This window comes from Chiloscyllium plagiosum, unplaced genomic scaffold (genome assembly GCF_037043375.1).
Source record: "Chiloscyllium plagiosum isolate Xiang-an unplaced genomic scaffold, Cpla_swu_hap1 HiC_scaffold_11, whole genome shotgun sequence".
Lineage (NCBI taxonomy): Eukaryota > Metazoa > Chordata > Chondrichthyes > Orectolobiformes > Hemiscylliidae > Chiloscyllium > Chiloscyllium plagiosum.
The window spans coordinates 88,440,165-88,458,935 of NW_028270149.1; the positions used below are offsets into that span (position 1 = coordinate 88,440,165).

The 18,771-nt window shown below is 44.7% G+C and overlaps 1 protein-coding gene across 1 annotated transcript in view; it reads right to left on the reverse strand.

Moving 5' to 3' along the window:
- The window catches only part of nup62l (nucleoporin 62 like), a 63,105-nt gene that overhangs the window by 35,501 nt on the left and 8,833 nt on the right, over window positions 1–18,771 (reverse strand). The window contains exons 3-5 of the mRNA XM_043704275.2: window positions 16,534–16,946; window positions 7,873–7,962; window positions 56–151 (exon numbers count right to left, since the gene is read on the reverse strand). Of these exons, the coding sequence (XP_043560210.1) occupies window positions 56–151; window positions 7,873–7,962; window positions 16,534–16,946 (599 nt within the window). The remainder of the gene's footprint in view (window positions 1–55; window positions 152–7,872; window positions 7,963–16,533; window positions 16,947–18,771) is intronic.

The following is an 18,771-nucleotide window of genomic DNA, read 5'->3' on the forward strand; positions in this document are numbered from 1 at the left end:
CAGTTTGATTTTATTTCAAACATTTCTCTGCTTTGATAATCTGTTGATGACTTACGTGTAAATCCAGTTGTCGTTGAAGTGGCAGGAGGTACTGAGCTCACCACGGAGGCAAACAGAGTCGGCCCAGCTGTCGATGTACCAGTCGAAGTTCCTGCAGGCGAAGAATTAATTATTCCTTGTCTGTTATGAAACCGAATTTCTTCCACAATAATGGCACCATAATCAGAATTTGCAATTGCTCTGGTACTGAAAGGCATATTTTCATCACCTCCAAGTCAGATCATACTACAGGACTCGGTCTGCCTCAGATAATCATCAGTCTTTGCTCATTATACAATAACTTGTTGGAAACTACCCAGCAAGAAATATAAAAACAAATATTTAAGTCTTGCCTCACATGTCTGAATAACAAAAAGTGTATGAAAATGAGCATTGGCCCACTGCTAAGAGTCTGTACAACTAATGATCACAAATAAGGAGATGGCTGATAAACTGAATGGGAATTTTGCATCAGTTTTCACTGTAGGGGATATAAATAACTTCCCAGAAACATCTGTAAATCGGGAAATGGAAGAGAAGTAGAAAGTTAAAATTACAATCAATCAATCAAATCAGCAGAGAAGTGATACTGAGCAAAATGTTTGAGTTGCTTGCTGTCAGATCTAAACAGACTTCAAGAAGTGACTAGTGAGATTGTCAATGCATTAGTTTTAATTTACCTAATCTCCTTTGATTTAAAGAAGTTTCCAGAGTGGAAAATAGCAAACAGAAAGTAGTTCAAAAAGGGAAACAAAGTAAAAACTACAGGCCATTTGGCCAAACATCTTTCTGTTTATTTATTCATGTAATATGGTTTCGCTAGCTAAGCTGGCATTTATTGACAATCCCTGTTTCCTAGAAGTAAGTCGGTCTTCTGCCACATGTGGGTCAGGCCAGGTAAAGATGGCAGATTTCTGTCCCTGAAGGACATTAGTGAACCAGATGAGATTTCATGACGATTGTTAGCAGTTTCATTACTGCCATTATACTAACATTTTATTCCAGTTGTTTTATTAAATTCAAAACGTTACCACTTGCCATTGTGGAATTCAAACCAATATCCTCATATCATGAGCCTGGGGCTACTAACCCAAGCAATATTATCATTATGCCATCACCTTCCTTGTCTGTCATTGGGTAAATGTTAGAAGTTACGAAGGAAGCTAAAGCAGGGCACTTACAAACATTTAAGGTAATCAGGCAGCGTCAATATGGATTGTGGAGGAAAATCATGCTTAAGTAATTTAGATTAGATTCCCTAGTGTGGAAACAGGCCCTTCAGCCCAACAAGTCCACAGCAACTCTCTGAAGAGTAAACCACCCAGACCCATTCCCCTACCCTATTTTACCTCGATTTCCAGAGATGTTTGATATGACACCACATTAAAGGTTATTGCAGGAAAAAAAAACTCAGTGTAGGGGTAGTATATTGTCATGGATAGATGATTAGCTGGCTAACAGAAAATGACTCGTAGGCATAAATGGGTTATTTTCTGTTTGGCAAGGTATAACAAATGGTGTGTCTCAGGGATCAGTCCTGTGACCTCAACTCTTTAAAATTTATATAAATGGCTGAAGATGACAGAAAGGGTATGGTTGTCATATTAGCTGATGACACAGAAATAGGTAAGAAAATAAGTTGTAGACTGGATACAAGGATAGATTCAGCAAGCGAGCGAAGATCTGGTAAATGGAGTGTAATGGGATAAAATATGAAATTGCCCATTTTGTAAGAATAAAATACATATAGCCTAAAAGGTGAGAGTCTGTTGAACTATGAGATGCAGGGAGATTTAGGTATCTTTTGAATTGTCAAAAATACTCAAGAACAGAATTCTAATAGAATGTATTACTTATTGCAAGGTGAACTGAATACACTTCGGTTATACAGGGCACTGCTGGGATTGTATATGGAGTACAGTAGCAGTCACTCTGTTTAAGGAACAACGTGAAAGCATTGAGGCTGCAGTAGAGATGGGGACTTAGAGTAGGTGGTGACTTGGTCAAAACATAAGTGATATGAGGAGTCTTAACAGGGTGACTACAGAAGAATCTTGAGCTATGGTCACTATTTAAAATCAGAATTGCCCATTTAAGGCAGAAACAAGGACTTTTTTTGGAACTCTTCCTCAAAAGAAGAACTCCTTGAACATTTTTCAACTCAGATGTAAATAATTCAGAATAAACAAGGAATTGAAAGATAATCTGCCAGTGTTGGGAATAAGGAACAAACATATCATCCATGATCTCACTGAATCTTGGACCAGGCTCAATCCATCTGCTCCTGATTCACACATTCTTTTGCATTAACACTAATGTTGCAGAGCAATGTACTTTAATCAGTTTTTCAAGAGGAACCTTTTCTAGTGATACAAACTGACCACTACAGCCATGGAGAAAAAGTTTCTGAAGTGTGTTTTAAGGATGGTTTTTGACAGCAGTATGTTGAGGAACCAACTAGAAAGTGTGCTATTTTAGATGCAGCATTATGCAACAAAAAAAAAGGACTACTTAATAATCTTGTTAAATCTGGTGTTAAAAAAATTCTTTAAGGATAAGTGACCAAAACATTATTTTTTCCACATTACGTTTCAAAGTAAGGTAAGTTCATTCTGAAGCAAACGTGATAAATTTCAATAAATGAAATTACAAAAGTTTGAGGCAAGAATTGGTTGAAATGGATTGCAATTACATTAAAAGAAATGACAGTATGTAAATTTTCTTTCAACAACTACTACATGGTTTACATCAACTATATTTTCCTTAAAGATGCAAAGTCTCAAAAAATCACAGTCAACTGTTGCCAAAGGAAGCTCAGGATTGCATAACGTTTTCTCGAGTTTTGAAGAATGAGAGGCACTCTCATTGAAATCTTAACATGACAGGCAGGGTAGATGCAAGTAGTTCCCCAGCTGGGAAGTTGAGAACTGCACAATTTAAGTAACAAGGATGCCACTTAGGTCCAAGATAAGAAATTATTTTACTCAGATGGTTAGGAACCTTTCGAATTCTCTACCAGATAGCCATGGAGGCTAGGTCTTCGAGTGTGTTTAACACAGAGTGATAGTTTCCTGATTAGTGGTGCAGAATTGGTGGCATCAGCAAACTTACTAACTGTACCTCAAGATAACATCCAAATAATTTTTTTATAAATGATGAAATGTAGTGGACCCAGCACTAGTCCTTGTTGCACTCCACTGGTCACAGGCCTCCAGTCTGAAAACTCAATCAAGTTTGTGAGACATGATTTCCCACGCATAAAGCCATGTTGACTATCCCTAATCAGTCCTTGCCTTTCCAAATACATGTACATCCTGTCCCTCAGGATTTCCTTCAACAACATGTCCATCACCAACGCCAGGCTCACTGGTCTATAGTTCCCTGGCTTGTCCCTACCACACTTCTTAAACAGTGGCACCACGTTAGCCAACCTCGAGTCTTCCGGCACCTCACCTGTGACTATCGATGATACAAATATCTCAGCAAGAGGCCCAGCAATCACTTCTCTAGCTTCCCACAGAGTTCTAGGGTACACCTGCTCAGGGCTGAAAATGTGTTGCTGGAAAAGCGCAGGTCAGGCAGCATCCAAGGAACAGGAGAATCGACGTTTCGGCCATGAGCCCTTCTTCAGGAATGAGGAAAGTGTGTCCAGCAGGCTAAGATAAAAGGTAGGGAGGAGGGACTTGGGGGAGGGGCATTGGAAATGCGATAGTTGGAAGAAGGTCAAGGTGAGGGTGATAGGCCGGAGTGGGGTGGGGGGACGGAGAGGTCAGGAAGAAGATTGCAGGTTAGGAAGGCGGTGCTGAGTTCGAGGGATTTCACTGAGACAAGGTGGAGGGAGGGGAAATGGGGAAAATGGAGAAATCTGAGTTCATCCCTTGTGGTTGGAGGGTTCCCAGGATCAGGTCCTGGGGATTTATCCACTTTTATACATTTCAAGGCATCCAAACCTTCCTCGTCTGTAATATGGACATTTTTTCCAAGATATCATCATCTATTTCCCTACATTCTATATCTTCCATGTCCTTTTCTACAGTTAATAATGATGCAAAATATTCATTTAGTGTCTGCCCCATCTGCTGCGGCTCCACATAAAAGCCACCTTGCTGATCTTTGAGTGGCCCTATTCTCTCCCTAGTTACCCTTTTGTCCTTAATGTATTTGTAAAAACCCATCAGATGGCATCAACTAGCCACAAAATGACATGACCCTCTTTTACTAGTATCCTTACATACAGACGAGGAAGGACACCACTTCGACTGGGACAACACATCCATTCTAGGGCAAGCCAAACAGAGACATGCATGAGAATGCCTAGAAGCATGGCATTCCAACCGGGACTCTATCAACAAACACATCGAGTTAGACCCCATCTACGACCCCCTGAGAAAAAGAATAGGAAATGACGTCATCACCAGCAATGATGTCAAAACAGAAAATGACATCATCAACCCAAAGAAACACAAACAAACAGAAAACAGGAATTATCAACAGTGCTTTACCCAGAGGCCCACTGAAGATGTTATCTGTAGGGTGACGAAATGTCTGGAAATGAACCTTCCAGCTCAGCAAGCAAACCTACATTCACCCATTGGATTATCTTTATAGTGGACAGCGAAGAAGGTTACCTCAGATTATAACAGGATCTTGATCAGATGGGCCAATGGGCTCAGAAGTGGCAGCTGGAGTTTAATTCAGAATAAATGTGAGGTGCTGCATTTTGAGATAGCAAATCTTAGCAGGACTTATACACTTAATGGTAAGGTCCTAGGAAGTATTGCTGAACAAAGAGACCTTGGAGTGCAGGCTCATAGCTCCTTGAAAGTGGAGTCGCAGGTAGATAGGATAGTGAAGGCGGCGTTTGGTATGCTTTTCTTTATTGGTCAGAGTATTGAGTACAGGAATTGGGAGGTCATGTTGGGCTGTACAGGACATTGGTTAGGCCACTGTTAGAATATTGCATGCAATTCTGGTCTTCTTCCTATCGGATGTTACAAAACATGAAAGGGTGCAGAAAAGATTTACAAGGATGTTGCCAAGGTTGGTGGATTTGAGCTATAGGGAGAGGTTGAATAGGCTAGGGTTGTTTTTCCTGGAGTGTCGGAGGCTGAGGGGTGACCTTATAGAGGTTTATAAAATCAAGAGGGGCATGGATAGAATAAATAGACAAAGTATTTTTCCCTGGGGTGGGGAGTCCAGAACTAGAGGTCATAGGTTTAAGGTGAGAGGGGAAAGATATAAAAGAGACCCAAGAGGCAACCTTTTCACTCAGAGGATGGTACGTGTATGGAATGCGCTGCCAGAGGAAGTGGTGGAGGCTGGTACAATTGCAACATTTAAAAGGCATCTGGATGGGTATATGAATAGTTGGGGTTTGGAGGGATATGGGCCGGGTGCTGGCAGGTGGGACTAGATTGGGTTGAGATATCTGGGTAGCATGGACGAGGTGGACTGAAGGGTCTGTTTCCATGCTGTACATCTCTATGACTCTAAGTAAAAAGCCATGAAGCGTTCAATCAGGCTAAATGGACCACTTCTATTTCTATGTATGGGGGGGGGGCCAAGTAAATTGCTGACAAAAACAGTCTGCTTGAAACATTCAGTCCCTCTAGCATCAACACTCAGGATGCACCATCTACAAGATATATGTGCTGAACTAACTCAAAGTAGAACTAATCACACCTTCCAAACCTGCGATCATGGGCAGTCCTAAAAACAAGAGCAGCAGCTAAATTGGATCGCCACATACTATGCTGACTTCAAAATACATGTCAATTGGGAAAGAGGGAATAGCCTTTTTAAGAGGCGATATCTTCCCTTTCTTTTTATTTTCCTGCAGTATATTGGCAATGAGCTCCACTGCAAACTGGGACATTGATAAATCAGTGCATCTACCATATTTGGCAGTGGTGGAATGGGAATTCATGAATCAAGCTTTTATTGCAACAGGGAGGGATACAAATCAGCAAATACTTTTAAAGAGATTTAGTAAAGCCATTCAAAGTTACAAAGTATGACGAACCACACATTGGAGACCAAAGCAGTAATGGGACAAGAAGCCATGATAGGTGATTTTCAGGGCAGACATGGACAGATCAGAATGGAGCCCACTGAGAGCAGTTCACCCCGCTGGACAGCATGGAGGAACGGTGGAGAAGCTTGGTATCGTCAAGCATGGCAGGGAGCAAGGAGTGAGAGGGATCACTTGTCCTCAGTAACACCTGATATCACAGAGTCTTTCAGTTGTGTCTTTCAAACCAAAATGATTAAAACATTGAGTTCTGGAAGAGAGACACATGGCTCGGACAACAACATTTAAAAGAGGAAAAGGGGACTGGAGATCACCTGTAGCTTTAAGAGCATAGAACATAGAAGAATACAGCGCAGTACAAGCCCTTCGGCCCTCGATGTTGCGCCGATCCAAGTCCACCTAACCTACACTAGCCCACTATCCTCCATATGCCTATCCAATGCCCGCTTAAATGCCCATAATGAGGAAGAGTCCACCACTGATACTGGCAGGGCATTCCATGAACTCACGACTCGCTGAGTAAAGAACCTACCCCTAACATCTGTCCTATACCTACCACCCCTTAATTTAAAGCTATGCCCCCTTGTAATAGCTGACTCCATACGTGGAAAAAGATTCTCACTGTCGACCCTATCTAAACCCCACTAATCATCTTGTATACCTCTATCAAGTCACCCCTAAACCTTCTTTTCTCCAATGAAAACAACCCCAAGTGCCTCAGCCTTTCCTCATACGATCTTCCTACCATACCAGGCAACATCCTGGTAAACCTCCTCTGCACCCGTTCCAGTGCCTCCACATCCTTCCTATAGTATGGCGACCAAAACTGCACACAATACTCCAGGTGCGGCCGCACCAGAGTCTTATACAACTGCAACATGATCTCAGGACTCCGGAACTCAATTCCTCTACCAATAAAAGCCAGTACGCCATATTCCTTCTTCACCGCACTATTTACCTGGGTGGCAACTTTCAAAGATCTGTGTACATGGACACCAAGATCCCTCTGCTCATCCACACTACCAAGTATCCGACCATTAGCCCAGTACCCCATCTTTTTGTTACTCTTACCATAGTGAATCACCTCACACTTAGCTACATTGAACTCCATTTGCCACCCTTCTGCCCAGTTCTGCAGCTTATCTATATCCCGCTGTAACCTGCCACATCCTTCCTCACTGTCTACAACTCATCCGAGTTTCGTATCATCCGCAAACTTGCTCACCCAACCTTCTAACCCCTCCTCCAGGTCATTTATAAAAATGACAAACAGCAATGGTCCCAAAACAGATCCTTGCGGAACACCGCTAGTGACGGCACTCCAAGATGAACCTTTGCCATCAACTACTACCCTCTGTCTTCTTCCAGCCAGCCAACTCCTAATCCAAACCTCCAACTCACCCTCAATGTCATACCTTCGTATTTTTTGCAGTAGTCTACCATGGGGAACCTTATCAAATGCCTTACTAAAATCCATATACACCACATCTACTGCTTTCCCCTCGTCCACCTCCTTAGTCACCTTCTCAAAGAATTCAATAAGGTTTGTGAGGCACGACCTGCCCTTCACAAAAGCAGAATGGGGAAGGACTCCTTTTCTTTAAAAGAAAGGAGTGATGACTTGATTGATTCAAAGAAATGCAGCATAAAGTGAGGAGAGCGAATGGTTGATAAGATGACAGCCAGCAAGCTATGTTGGTGTTCAGTCAGCAGGTTAATGGGAATAGAGTAGATGCAAAAGGTGCCGTATAATTCAGTTCACTGTATTGTCAATTGCCTAGGAGTTCATACTTTGCACTCACCTGCTGGCTTTGCATTAAATGAGAAGCCCTGCGTTGTGGAAGCTGTTGTGTTGGCACATGATGCCACTGTAGATGAGCCAAAAGTAAAACCTGAAAGAGGCAAAAAGCACAGTGTAAGAACAGTGATCCTGTGACATTCATAGCAGGGAAATGCAAGATTGATTTATAGCTTGCATTCCTCATCAGAACACCACCTTCACAAAGAAACAGACTTCATATTATAATTAAAACAAAATAAAGAATGGCAGTTGGAAATCTGAACAAAAACAAACTCAGGTCTGCTAGCAACTGTAGAAAGAAAAAAAACGTTAACATCTTGAATCCAGTAACCCTTCTTCAGAACTATTAGTGCTAGGAAAAGGTGAAGATTATTCTCAAGATGAGAGTGTGTGGTGTTGGTAAGTAAATGGATGGATACAGAGCCCAGACAGAAAGTTAGTCAGACAAAAGAAATGGATAATGCTAAGACAGGGAGAAAGAAAAACTGATAACAGGGACAATAAGCAGCCAAAAATGGGTATGCTGTACTAAAAGTAGCCCATGTCATGAAGGGCCAGGGTGGAGGGTGGGAAAAGAACATAGAGGAAGTTGTTCAGGTTCTAAAGGCTGCAGGGTACCCCAAGCAGAAAATGTGATGCTGCTCTTCCAGCATGCGCTGAGCCTTGCTGGAGCACTGCAGCAGGCCCAAGACAAAGATGTTGGCCAGGGAACACGATAGTATGTTGAAGTGGAAGGTAACAAGAAGCTTGGGGTAATTTGTGCGGACAGAACGAAGGTGTTCTGCACAGCGATCGCCCATTCTGCATTTTGTCTACCCAAGGTAGATGAGACTTGATCCAATGAAGTACAGGTATACTGCTGCTCCACCTGGAAGATGAATCTGGAGTCTTGGATAGCGAAGAGAGAGGAATTAAACAGGCAGATATGATTGCATGGAAAGATGCCATGAAGGTGTGGGGAAGTGTTTGGAGCGGAGGAGTGGACCAAGGTCTCCCAGAGAAATTGACCCCTGTGGAAGACTGAAATGGGAGGGGGGGGGAGGGGAGGGAAATGTGTCTGGTAATGGTACACCCTGAAAGTGTTGGAAATGGTGGCTAGGTGACCCTTTGGAAGAGGATTCTGGCAGGTTGGGAACTCAGGACCAAGGGAACATTATCGGTGCTGTGCAAAGGAGAAAAGAAAAGGACAGAAATGCAAGAAATTGTTGGACACAATTGACAGCCTTATCGACCACAGATGCAGAGAACCTTCAGTGGAGGAAAAAAACAGATATTTCTGATGCTTCCCTGAAGATGGTGGCACCATCAAAATAGATGCAACAGTGACAGAGGAGCTGGGAGAATGGAATGGAATGGAATCCTACAGGAAGCAGGTTGAGGATGCATAATAGTCAACCATAGGAGTCAGTGGGTTTGTGGTGAATGTCGGTGGCCTGTTTATCCCCAGAAAACAGAAATGTTGAGAAAGGGCAGAAAGGAGTTAGAGATGCACCAAGTGAAAGTGAGAACAGGGTGGAAATTGGAAGGAAAATTGATAACCTTTTCCAATTCTGGTCAAGAGGGGGAAGTAAATCCAATGATGTCGTCAATGTACTGGTGAGAAGGGCCCAAGCAGGATTGGAATATGGAATAGTCCATGTTCCCCTCAAAGAGGCAGGAATAACAGGATCCACGGTGGCCACATCACTGACCTGAAGAAAGTGAGAGGAGTTAAAAGTTGTTCAAAATGAGGCCAATTTCAGCCAGTAGAGGGTGGTGCTGATGGTTCAGGCTTTCTTTCTAGAAAACAACAGAGACCACTGAGGCCATCCTGATTTTTGGGTGGGGGGGGGGGGGGTAAAGGGATAGCATGTCTGTGTTAAGATGAAGCTGCTTCTTGCACGCGAACTAGAAATTCTCAAACTGATATAAAGAAGTGATATATGAAGAATTGTAGATCTAAGTTGGAAGGGACTGGACAAGGAGAAAAAAATTAAGTCAAGGTTGGAAGAAGTGAGTTATATGAGGCAGGAGCACACAGAAACTATGGGTCTGCATAGGCAGTCCCGTTGTGGATTTTGCAAAGGTGGAGAAGTAGCGAGGCTATGGGATGATGAGCTTCGGGGCAATGGTGGAAGGATAGTAACTGATGAAATGAGATTAGCAATCGTTGTGGACACAATAGCCTAGTGTTTGATGATGGGGTCACGGTCCAGCAGAGATAGGAAGAGATGTCTGAGAGCTAACCTTCAGACTCCACAGTATAAGGATCAGCACACCAGATAACAGCATCACCTTTATGGTAAGTTTCGATTCAAAGAGCATCTGAGAGCATGGCATGCAATCAGTTCAGAGGGAGATAGGTTGGAATGGATGGTTGTGGGTGGGTGGAGGCATTTAAAGGCCACTGATGCCACAAATAGTTCTCAATGAACAGTTCAAGTGCAGGAGAAATATAACAGGGAGGGATGCAGGTGAGAGTGTTGGAGGCAGTTGAAGGGGTCTGTGGGATGGAGCGCTTTCGGTTATCCAAAGAAATGGCACAAAGGCAGAGGAAGAAGAGCTCAATATCATGTCGTGGCTGAAATTTGCGGAGGTGGGGGCACAGATGGACAAAACTAAGATCTTTACTGATTACAGAATGTTCAACATCAGACAATGGAATGTCAGAGCGGATACCATATATGTTAAGACATGGGGTTAGGAAAAAGGATGGAGTGAGAAAGAGGGAGTTCCAGAGGGGCATATGTACCACTGAGTCATTGAAGTGTGCGTTCCTTAATGTGTAAGAAAAATATTTTATTGTTAGAATGTTGAAAAAGCCGAAGAATGAAGTGGAACTGGGGTCAAGGGCAGTTCTGAGACAGCATGCTATATAGCAGAGACAGCAACTCTGCAACCAGTCCAGCCAACTATAGCAAAATTTTAGATTACTTACAGTGTGGAAACAGGCCCTTCGGCCCAACAAGTCCACACCGACCCACCGAAGCAGAATTCACCCAGACCCATTCCCCTACATTCACCCCTGCCCCTAACACTACAGGCAATTTAACATGGCCAATTCACCTAACCTGCACATTTTTGGACTGTGGGAGGAAACCGGAGCACCCGGAGGAAACCCACGCAGACACGGGGAGAATGTGCAAACTCCACACAGTCAGTCGTCTGAGATGGGAATTGAACCAGAGTCTCTGGAGCTATGAGGCAGCAGTGCTAACTACTGTGCCCCTCCCCCTCCCATTCCACCAAGGATATGCAGGTCTTTGGACTCCTCCATCGCCAGACCACAACAACACGACGGTTGAAGGAAGAGCACCTCATCTTCCGCCTAGGAACCCTCCAACCACAAGGGATGAACTCGGATTTCACCAGTTTCCTCATTTCCCCTCCCCCCACCTTGTCTCAATCAAATCCATCGAATTCAGCACCGCCTTCCCAACCTGCAACCTTCTTCCTGACCTCTCCGCCCCCACCCCAGTCTGACCCATCACCCTCACCTTGACCTCTTTCCACCTATCACATTTCCGACGCCCCTCCCCCAAGTCCCTCCTCCTACCTTTTATCTTAGCCTGCTGGACAAACTTTCCTCATTCCTGAAGAAGGGCTTATGCCCGAAACGTCGATTCTCCTGTTCCCTGGATGCTGCCTGACCTGCTGCGCTTTTCCAGCAACACATTTTCAGCTCTAAATACTGTGCCACCATGCGGCCCACCATGCAGGCTGGATAGGATGTCAGCACAAGGACATCAAAATGTCTGTCCAATTGTTTTTTTGTCTCTTTGGGCTCTATCCCCATCTATCGTTTATTCCACTCCCTTCCCTGCAATGCATCTTTTACATATAAACCAACATTTTCCAAGCTACCATCAATTCTGATGAAGGGTTATTTGACCTGAAATGTTAACTCTGATTTCTCTCCACAGATGCTGCCAAACCTGCTGAGCTATTCCAGCAATTTCTGTTTTTATATCAGAATGGTGTGATGGGAAATGTTATTACGTTCAAGTACAGAAAATCCTCAAGTACAAACACCTCACTTCACCTTTCCAAACTTGGCTGGAATGCAGAAAGCAATTTCAGTGATCAAATAGAAGGATGCAGGATGGGCATTCAGCTGGTAATAGGGACACTGATGAAGGGCTTTTGCCCGAAATGTCAATTTTCCTACTCCTCGGATGCTGCCTGACCTGCTGTGCTTTTCCAGCACCTCTAATCTAGACTCTGATTTCCAGCATCTGCAGTCCTCATTTTTGCCATAGGGACAATGAATCAACCAGAGCAATAGAACCATTTCACAACACTAAAGTTATATTCATTTTAAATGCAACTGTATCTAACACTCATTCGTACGACATGCTAAGCAAGACAAAAAGGCAGCAGTGGATTCTACTTGGATTTAAAATGTTGAGTATGCCAATACTTAACAGTATCTACTCCTGCCGACTTCATCTGCAGGAAATGCAGTCAGATCCTGCTCCTCACAGAACGAGTTAGGGAACTGGAACTGGAGTTGGATGAACTGAGGATTATTCGAGAGGCTGAGAAGGTGATAGATAGAAGCTACAGGGACATAGTTACGCCAGAGAACAGAGGTAGCTGGGTAACAGTTAGAGGTGGGAAGGGGAGGAAGCAGGCAGTGCAGGGATCCCTTGTGGTCATTCCCCTAAACAATAAGTATGCCACTTTGGATACTGGTGGGGGGGAAAGCCTAGCAGGGGTAAGCTGCAGTGACCGGGTCTGTGGCGTGAGGTCTGGCTCTGAGACTCAGAAGGGAAAGGGGGAGAGGAGGAGAGCGCTAGTTATAGGAGACTCTAGTTAGAGGGACGGACAGGCGGTTCTGTGGGCATGGGCGAGACTCTCGGGTGGTTTGTTGCCTCCCGGGTGCCAGGGTCCGAGACGTCTCGGACCGTGTCTTCAGAATCCTTAAGGGGGAGGGTGTGCAGCCAGAAGTCGTGGTGCACGTTGGCACCAACGACATAGGTAGGAAGAGGGGTGGGGAGGTCATTAGTGGGCGGCACGGTGGCACAGTGGTTAGCACTGCTGCCTCGCAGCGCCAGAGACCCGGGTTCAATTCCCGCCTCAGGCGACTGACTGTGTAGAGTTTGCACGTTCTCCCCGTGTCTGCATGGGTTTCCTCCGGGTGCTCCGGTTTCCTCCCACAGTCGAAAGATGTGCAGGTCAGGTGAATTGGCCATGCTAAATTGCCCGTAGTGTTAGGTAAGAGGTAAATGTAGGGGTATGGGTGGGTTACGCTTCGGCGGGTCGGTGTGGACTTGTTGGGCCGAAGGGCCTGTTTCCATACTGTAAAGTAATCTAATCTAAAAAAAGAGCTCAGGGAGTTAGGCTGGAAGCTAAAAGCTAGGACAGACAGAGTTGTCATCTCTGGGTTGTTGCCTGTGCCACGTGACAGTGAGGCAAGGAATAGGGAGAGAGTGCAGTTGAACACGTAGCTGCAAGGATGGTGTAGAAGGGAGGGCTTCAGACATTTGGACAATTGGACTGCATTCTGGGGAAGGTGGGACCTGTACAAGCAGGACGGGTTGCACCTGAACCAGAAGGGCACCAATATCCTGGGAGGTAGGTTTGCTAGCACTCTTCGGGGAGGTTTAAACTAATTTGGCAGGGGATGGGATCCGGACTTGTAGTCCAGCAAGTAGGTTAGCTGTTTGTCAGGATGTCCAAGAATGTAGGGAGGCTGTGGAGAAGGTAGCACTGACAGGGAATACAGATGGGTTCAAGTGTGTATACTCCAACGCAAGGAGTATTAGAAATAAGGTGGGTGAACTTAAGGCGTGGATCAGTACCTGGGACTACGATGTTGTGGCCATCACGGAAACGTGGATAGAAGAGGGACAGGAATAGTTGTTGGAGGTTCCTGGTTACAGACGTTTCAGTAGGATTAGGGAGGGTGGTAAAAAAGGAGGGGGTGTGGCGTTGCTAATTAGAAATGGTATAACGGCTGCAGAAAGGCAGTTTGAGGGGGATCAGCCTTAAGAGGTAGTATGGGCTGAAGTCAGAAATAGGAAAGGTGCAGTCACCTTGTTGGGTGTTTACTATAGGCCCCCCAATAGCAGCAGAGATGTGGAGAAACAGATTGGGAAACAGATTTTGGGTAGTAGTCATGGGCGATTTCAACTTCCCAAATATTGATTGGAAGCTCTTTAGATCAAGTAGATTGGATGGGACGGTGTTTGTGCAGTGTGTCCAGGAAGCTTTTCTAACTCAGTATGTAGATTGTCCGACCAGAGGGGAGGCCATTTTGGATTTGGTACTCGGTAATGAACCGGGACAAGTGATGGGCTTGTTAGTGGGTGAACATTTTGGTGATGGTGACCACAATTCTATGACTTTCACCTTGGTTATGGAGAGAGATAGGTGCATGCAACAGGGTAGATTTTACAACTGGGGGAAGGGTAATTACGATGCTGTAAGACAGGATCTGAGGAGCATAAGTTAGGAGCATAGGCTGTCAGGGAAGGATGTCGTGGAAATGTGGAACTTTTTCAAGGAACAGATATGACGTGTCCTTGATATGTATGTACCTGTCAGGCAGGAAAGAAATGGTCGTGTGAGGGAACCTTGGTTGACGAGGGAGGTTGAATGTCTTGTAAAGAGGAAGAAGGAGGCTTACATAAGATTGAGGAAACAGGGTTCAGACAGAGCAGTGGAGGGATACAGGATAGCCAGAAGGGACCTGAAGAAAAGGATTAGGAGAGCTAAGAGAGGGCATGAAAAATCTTTGGCGGATAGGATCAAGGATAACCCAAAGGCATTTTATGCGTATGTGAGAAACACGAGAACGAGGGTAGGTCCAATCAAGGACAGTAGTGGGAGACTGTGTATTGAGTCGGAAGAGATAGGAGAGGTCTTGAATGAGTAACCCCAGGAATTACAGGCCAGTTAGTCTTACTTCGGTGGTAGGTAAAGTAATGGAAAGGGTACTGAGGGATAGGATTTATGAGTATCTGGAAAGGCACTGCTTGATTAGGGACAGCCAGCACGGATTTGTGAAGGGTAGGTCTTGCCTTACAAGTCTGATTCAGTTCTTTGAGGAGGTGACCAAGCATGTGGATGAGGGTAGAGCAGTGGATGTAGTATACATGGATTTTAGTAAGGCATTTGATAAGGTTCCCCATGATAGGCTTATGTGGAAAGTCAGGAGGCATGGGATAGAGGGAAATTTGGCCAATTGGATAGAAAACTGGCTAACCGGTCGAAGTCAGAAAGTAGTGGTAGATGGTAAATATTCAGCCTGGTGCCCAGTTACAAGTGGAGTTCCGCAGGGATCAGTTCTGGGTCCTCTGCTGTTTGTAATTTTTATTAATGACTTGGATGAGGGAGTCGAAGGGTGGGTCAGTAAATTTGCAGACGATACGAAGATTGGTGGAGTTGTGGATAGTGAGGAGGGCTGTTGTCGGCTGCAAAGGGACTTAGATATGATGCAGAGCTGGGCTGAGGAGTGGCAGATGGAGTTCAACCCTGCCAAGTGTGAGGTTGTCCATTTTGGAAAGACAAATAAGAATACGGAATACAGGGTTAACGGTAGGGTTCTTAGTGAGGTGGAGGAACAGAGGGATGTTGGGGTCTATGTTCATAGATCTTTGAAAGTTGCCACTCAGGTGGATAGAGCTTGTAAGAAGGCCTATGGTGTATTAGCGTTCATTAGCAGAGGGATTGAATTCAAGAGTCGTGAAGTGATGTTGCAACTGTACAGGACTTTGGTTAGGCCATATTTGGAGTACTGTGTGCAGTTCTGGTCGCCTCACTTTAGGAAAGATGTGGAAGCTTTGGAGAGGGTGCAGAGAAGATTTACCAGGATGTTGCCTGGAATGGAGAATAGGTCGTATGAGGATAGGTTGAGAGTGCTAGGCCTTTGCTCGTTGGAACGGCGAAGGATGAGGGGTGACTTGACAGAGGTTTATAAGATGATCAGAGGAATAGATAGAGTAGACAGTCAGAAACTTTTTCCCCGGGTACAACAGAGTGTTACAAGGGGACATAATTTTAAGGTGAAGGGTGGAAGGTATAGGGGACATGTCAGGGGTGGGTTCTTTACCCAGAGAGTGGTGAGGGCATGGAATGCGCTGCCTGTGGGAGTGGTAGAGTCAGAATCTTTGGTGACCTTTAAGCGGCAATTGGATAGGTACATGGATGGGTGCTTAAGCTAGGACAAATGTTCGGCACAACATCGTGGGCCGAAGGGCCTGTTCTGTGCTGTATTGTTCTATGTTCTATGGTGTAAATACGGATAGAAAAATAAACAGACTATGGTGTCTGGAGAAAGGGTACCAGGAAGCTGCAACTCAGTAGCAAGGGCATCGGTCACTTATGTATGCTTATGCTAAGTTCAGGTTTATTGATGTGGTTGTCATACGTCTGGACTAGTAACTCTAAAATCCCAAGTTCAAATCTCACCTCAATAACTTGGGATTTCATTAACCTACCAAATCACAAGCTGATGTCAGGCAAGGGTGAGGAAACTACTTCCCCTCAGGCTGTAACATTGCTGAACAACACAGTCTGAACAACTGGGTACATCCAGCTGTTTAAAAACAAAACTAACAACAGACAACTTATTGTCTCCTTCCCAGGGAACTTGAGCTGCTGCCACGTTTTGGTATGAAGCAAAGAGCATCGACACAGCACAGCTAATGGAGAAGCTTCAGGTTAATTGTGCACCCACCTGTAGACTGTGCACCCAGAGAGAGTGGTGCCACTGGTTTGGGAGCTGCTGTAGTTGCTGGCGTGCCAAAGCTAAAGCCAGTAAGAGTGGGCGTTCCATTTGTAGCAGCACCGAAGGTAAATCCACCAGCTGCTGTAGTCTGGGTTGGGGCAGCCAGGGTAGAGGTGAATCCAAACCCAGTAGATGATGTTGACTGAGGCGTGGTACATGCACCCAGGCCGAAACCTCCCACAGCTGGCTGTGCTGGATTGGTGCCGAAACTGAAGCCTGTAGGTGCTGTGGTCTGCGCTACCGATCCAGAGGACAGGGATGGACAAGTTGTGGTGGTGCTGGTAGCAGGAGCATTACCGAAGGAGAAGCCAGAGACTGGATTGCATCCTGTGCCACCAAACCCTAAACTTGGCTTGTTCGCTCTGCAGAGGAAATATAAAATTCAATTATAAGGCTGGTATCCCTATGTGAAACCCAACCCACACCATAAATAAACCAGGCCCTGCCAATCCTGGAGTAGGCACTGAACCAGGAATAAAGCAGGCTGAATCTATCTTGGAGTATACAATGAACCAGAAATAAGCCTGGACCTGTCTCTCCTGTGATGTATTAGACAATGGAAAAATAATCCAGAGATTTTCCAAAGCAGTTGTTTTCAACCTGGGGTTGAATCTTCATGACAGATGGTGGAACTTGAACTGATTACTTTCTCAGACCCCAGCCTCACCAAACTGACTGATAAACCTGTTCTGCCTATCCTGGATCTACGGTAAACAAAATCAATGTGGTTTCTGACAGATGTTAGATAGTAAGTAACACAGAAGGAAATCTCAAAATCTAAGAAGCAATTTGGGATCAAAAAGGGAATTTATGCTTTGCTGAAATATTAAGTGATGTTTTACATCCTTCTTTATCAACAAGAAAGATGCTACCCAGGCCAAGGAGAAAGTGAAGACAATTCAGACAATGGAAGTAATACAAACTGACAAGGAGATAGATACAGGGTAGGCTGCATCTACTTGTCAAGATACCAGGACCAGATGACAGGCATCAAAGGATGCTAAAGAAGTGCAGAAATTGCAGAGACACTGAACATTACCTTTCAGTCTTTCCTAGACTTAGGAGTGCTGTGCTGTCAGAGGACTGGTGTAATTAGATTAGATTACTTATAGTGTGGAAACAGGCCCTTCGGCCCAACAAGTCCACACTGCCCCGCCGAAGCGCAACCCACCAATACCCCTACATTTACCCCTTACCTAACACTACGGGCAATTTAGCATGGCCAATTCACCTGACCTGCACATCTTTGGACTGTGGGAGGAAACCGGAGCACCCGGAGGAAACCCACGCAGACACGGAGAGAACGTGCAAACTCCACACAGTCAGTCGCCTGAGGCGGGAATTGAACCCGGGTTAAAAGATTAAACTGGACTAACGTAATATTAAAGTGTTAAACTGCACCGTCTTCCTCCAGAAACTGAAGTGGTGGGGATAACATTCATGAAGGAATTCAACAACTCCCACTGATTTACTAAAACTCTCCTGCCTTTATCAAATTAAACTCTCATTCAGTCCCTTCCATTCAGAAATGCTTTCATAGCCACGTCCTCAGAAGCTCAGACATAACACACCTATATTGTCTTGTGGAACCACCGAGTCAGGAATTGTTTGCATAATGATACCCCAGGATTAGGGCATTTATATTTACATTATCTCCACGGATGACCTCATTCTACCATTGTACTGGGGTAACGTGATTATTGGAGGGGGGGGGCAAGTGGCCAGAGTATCTGTGAGCATTATCAACTGACCTTATAAAGGGGATGTGTTTGCTTTGTTCGGAGCCTCTTTGACTGGACTTGACACACCTGCGAAGAGGGTCAATGGGGTCACCTAGTTTGCACAGGCTTTAATAAACGTTAATAGTTTGCACAAGTTTGTGCGTGCGAATTACATCTCGTGTGTGAAACCTTAGGAAAACGTTTCCTAAGGTTTCACTGGAGAATTGCAAACATTATGATCTTGGCGAAAAGGTTTAACCCAACAACTGGAGGCTAGTCATTTTAACTTTGCTGATGGTAAACACAGACAAATAAGTCACCAAGACAACTCTGGGCTTTATTAAACATTTACTTCCCCAACATCTCAGATTTGGCCTGTGCAGCTGTCTGTACTGGAGAATTCCAGATTCACTACCCTCCAAAAGGAAGACATTTTTTCCATCTAAGATCTAAATAGTCTACTCTG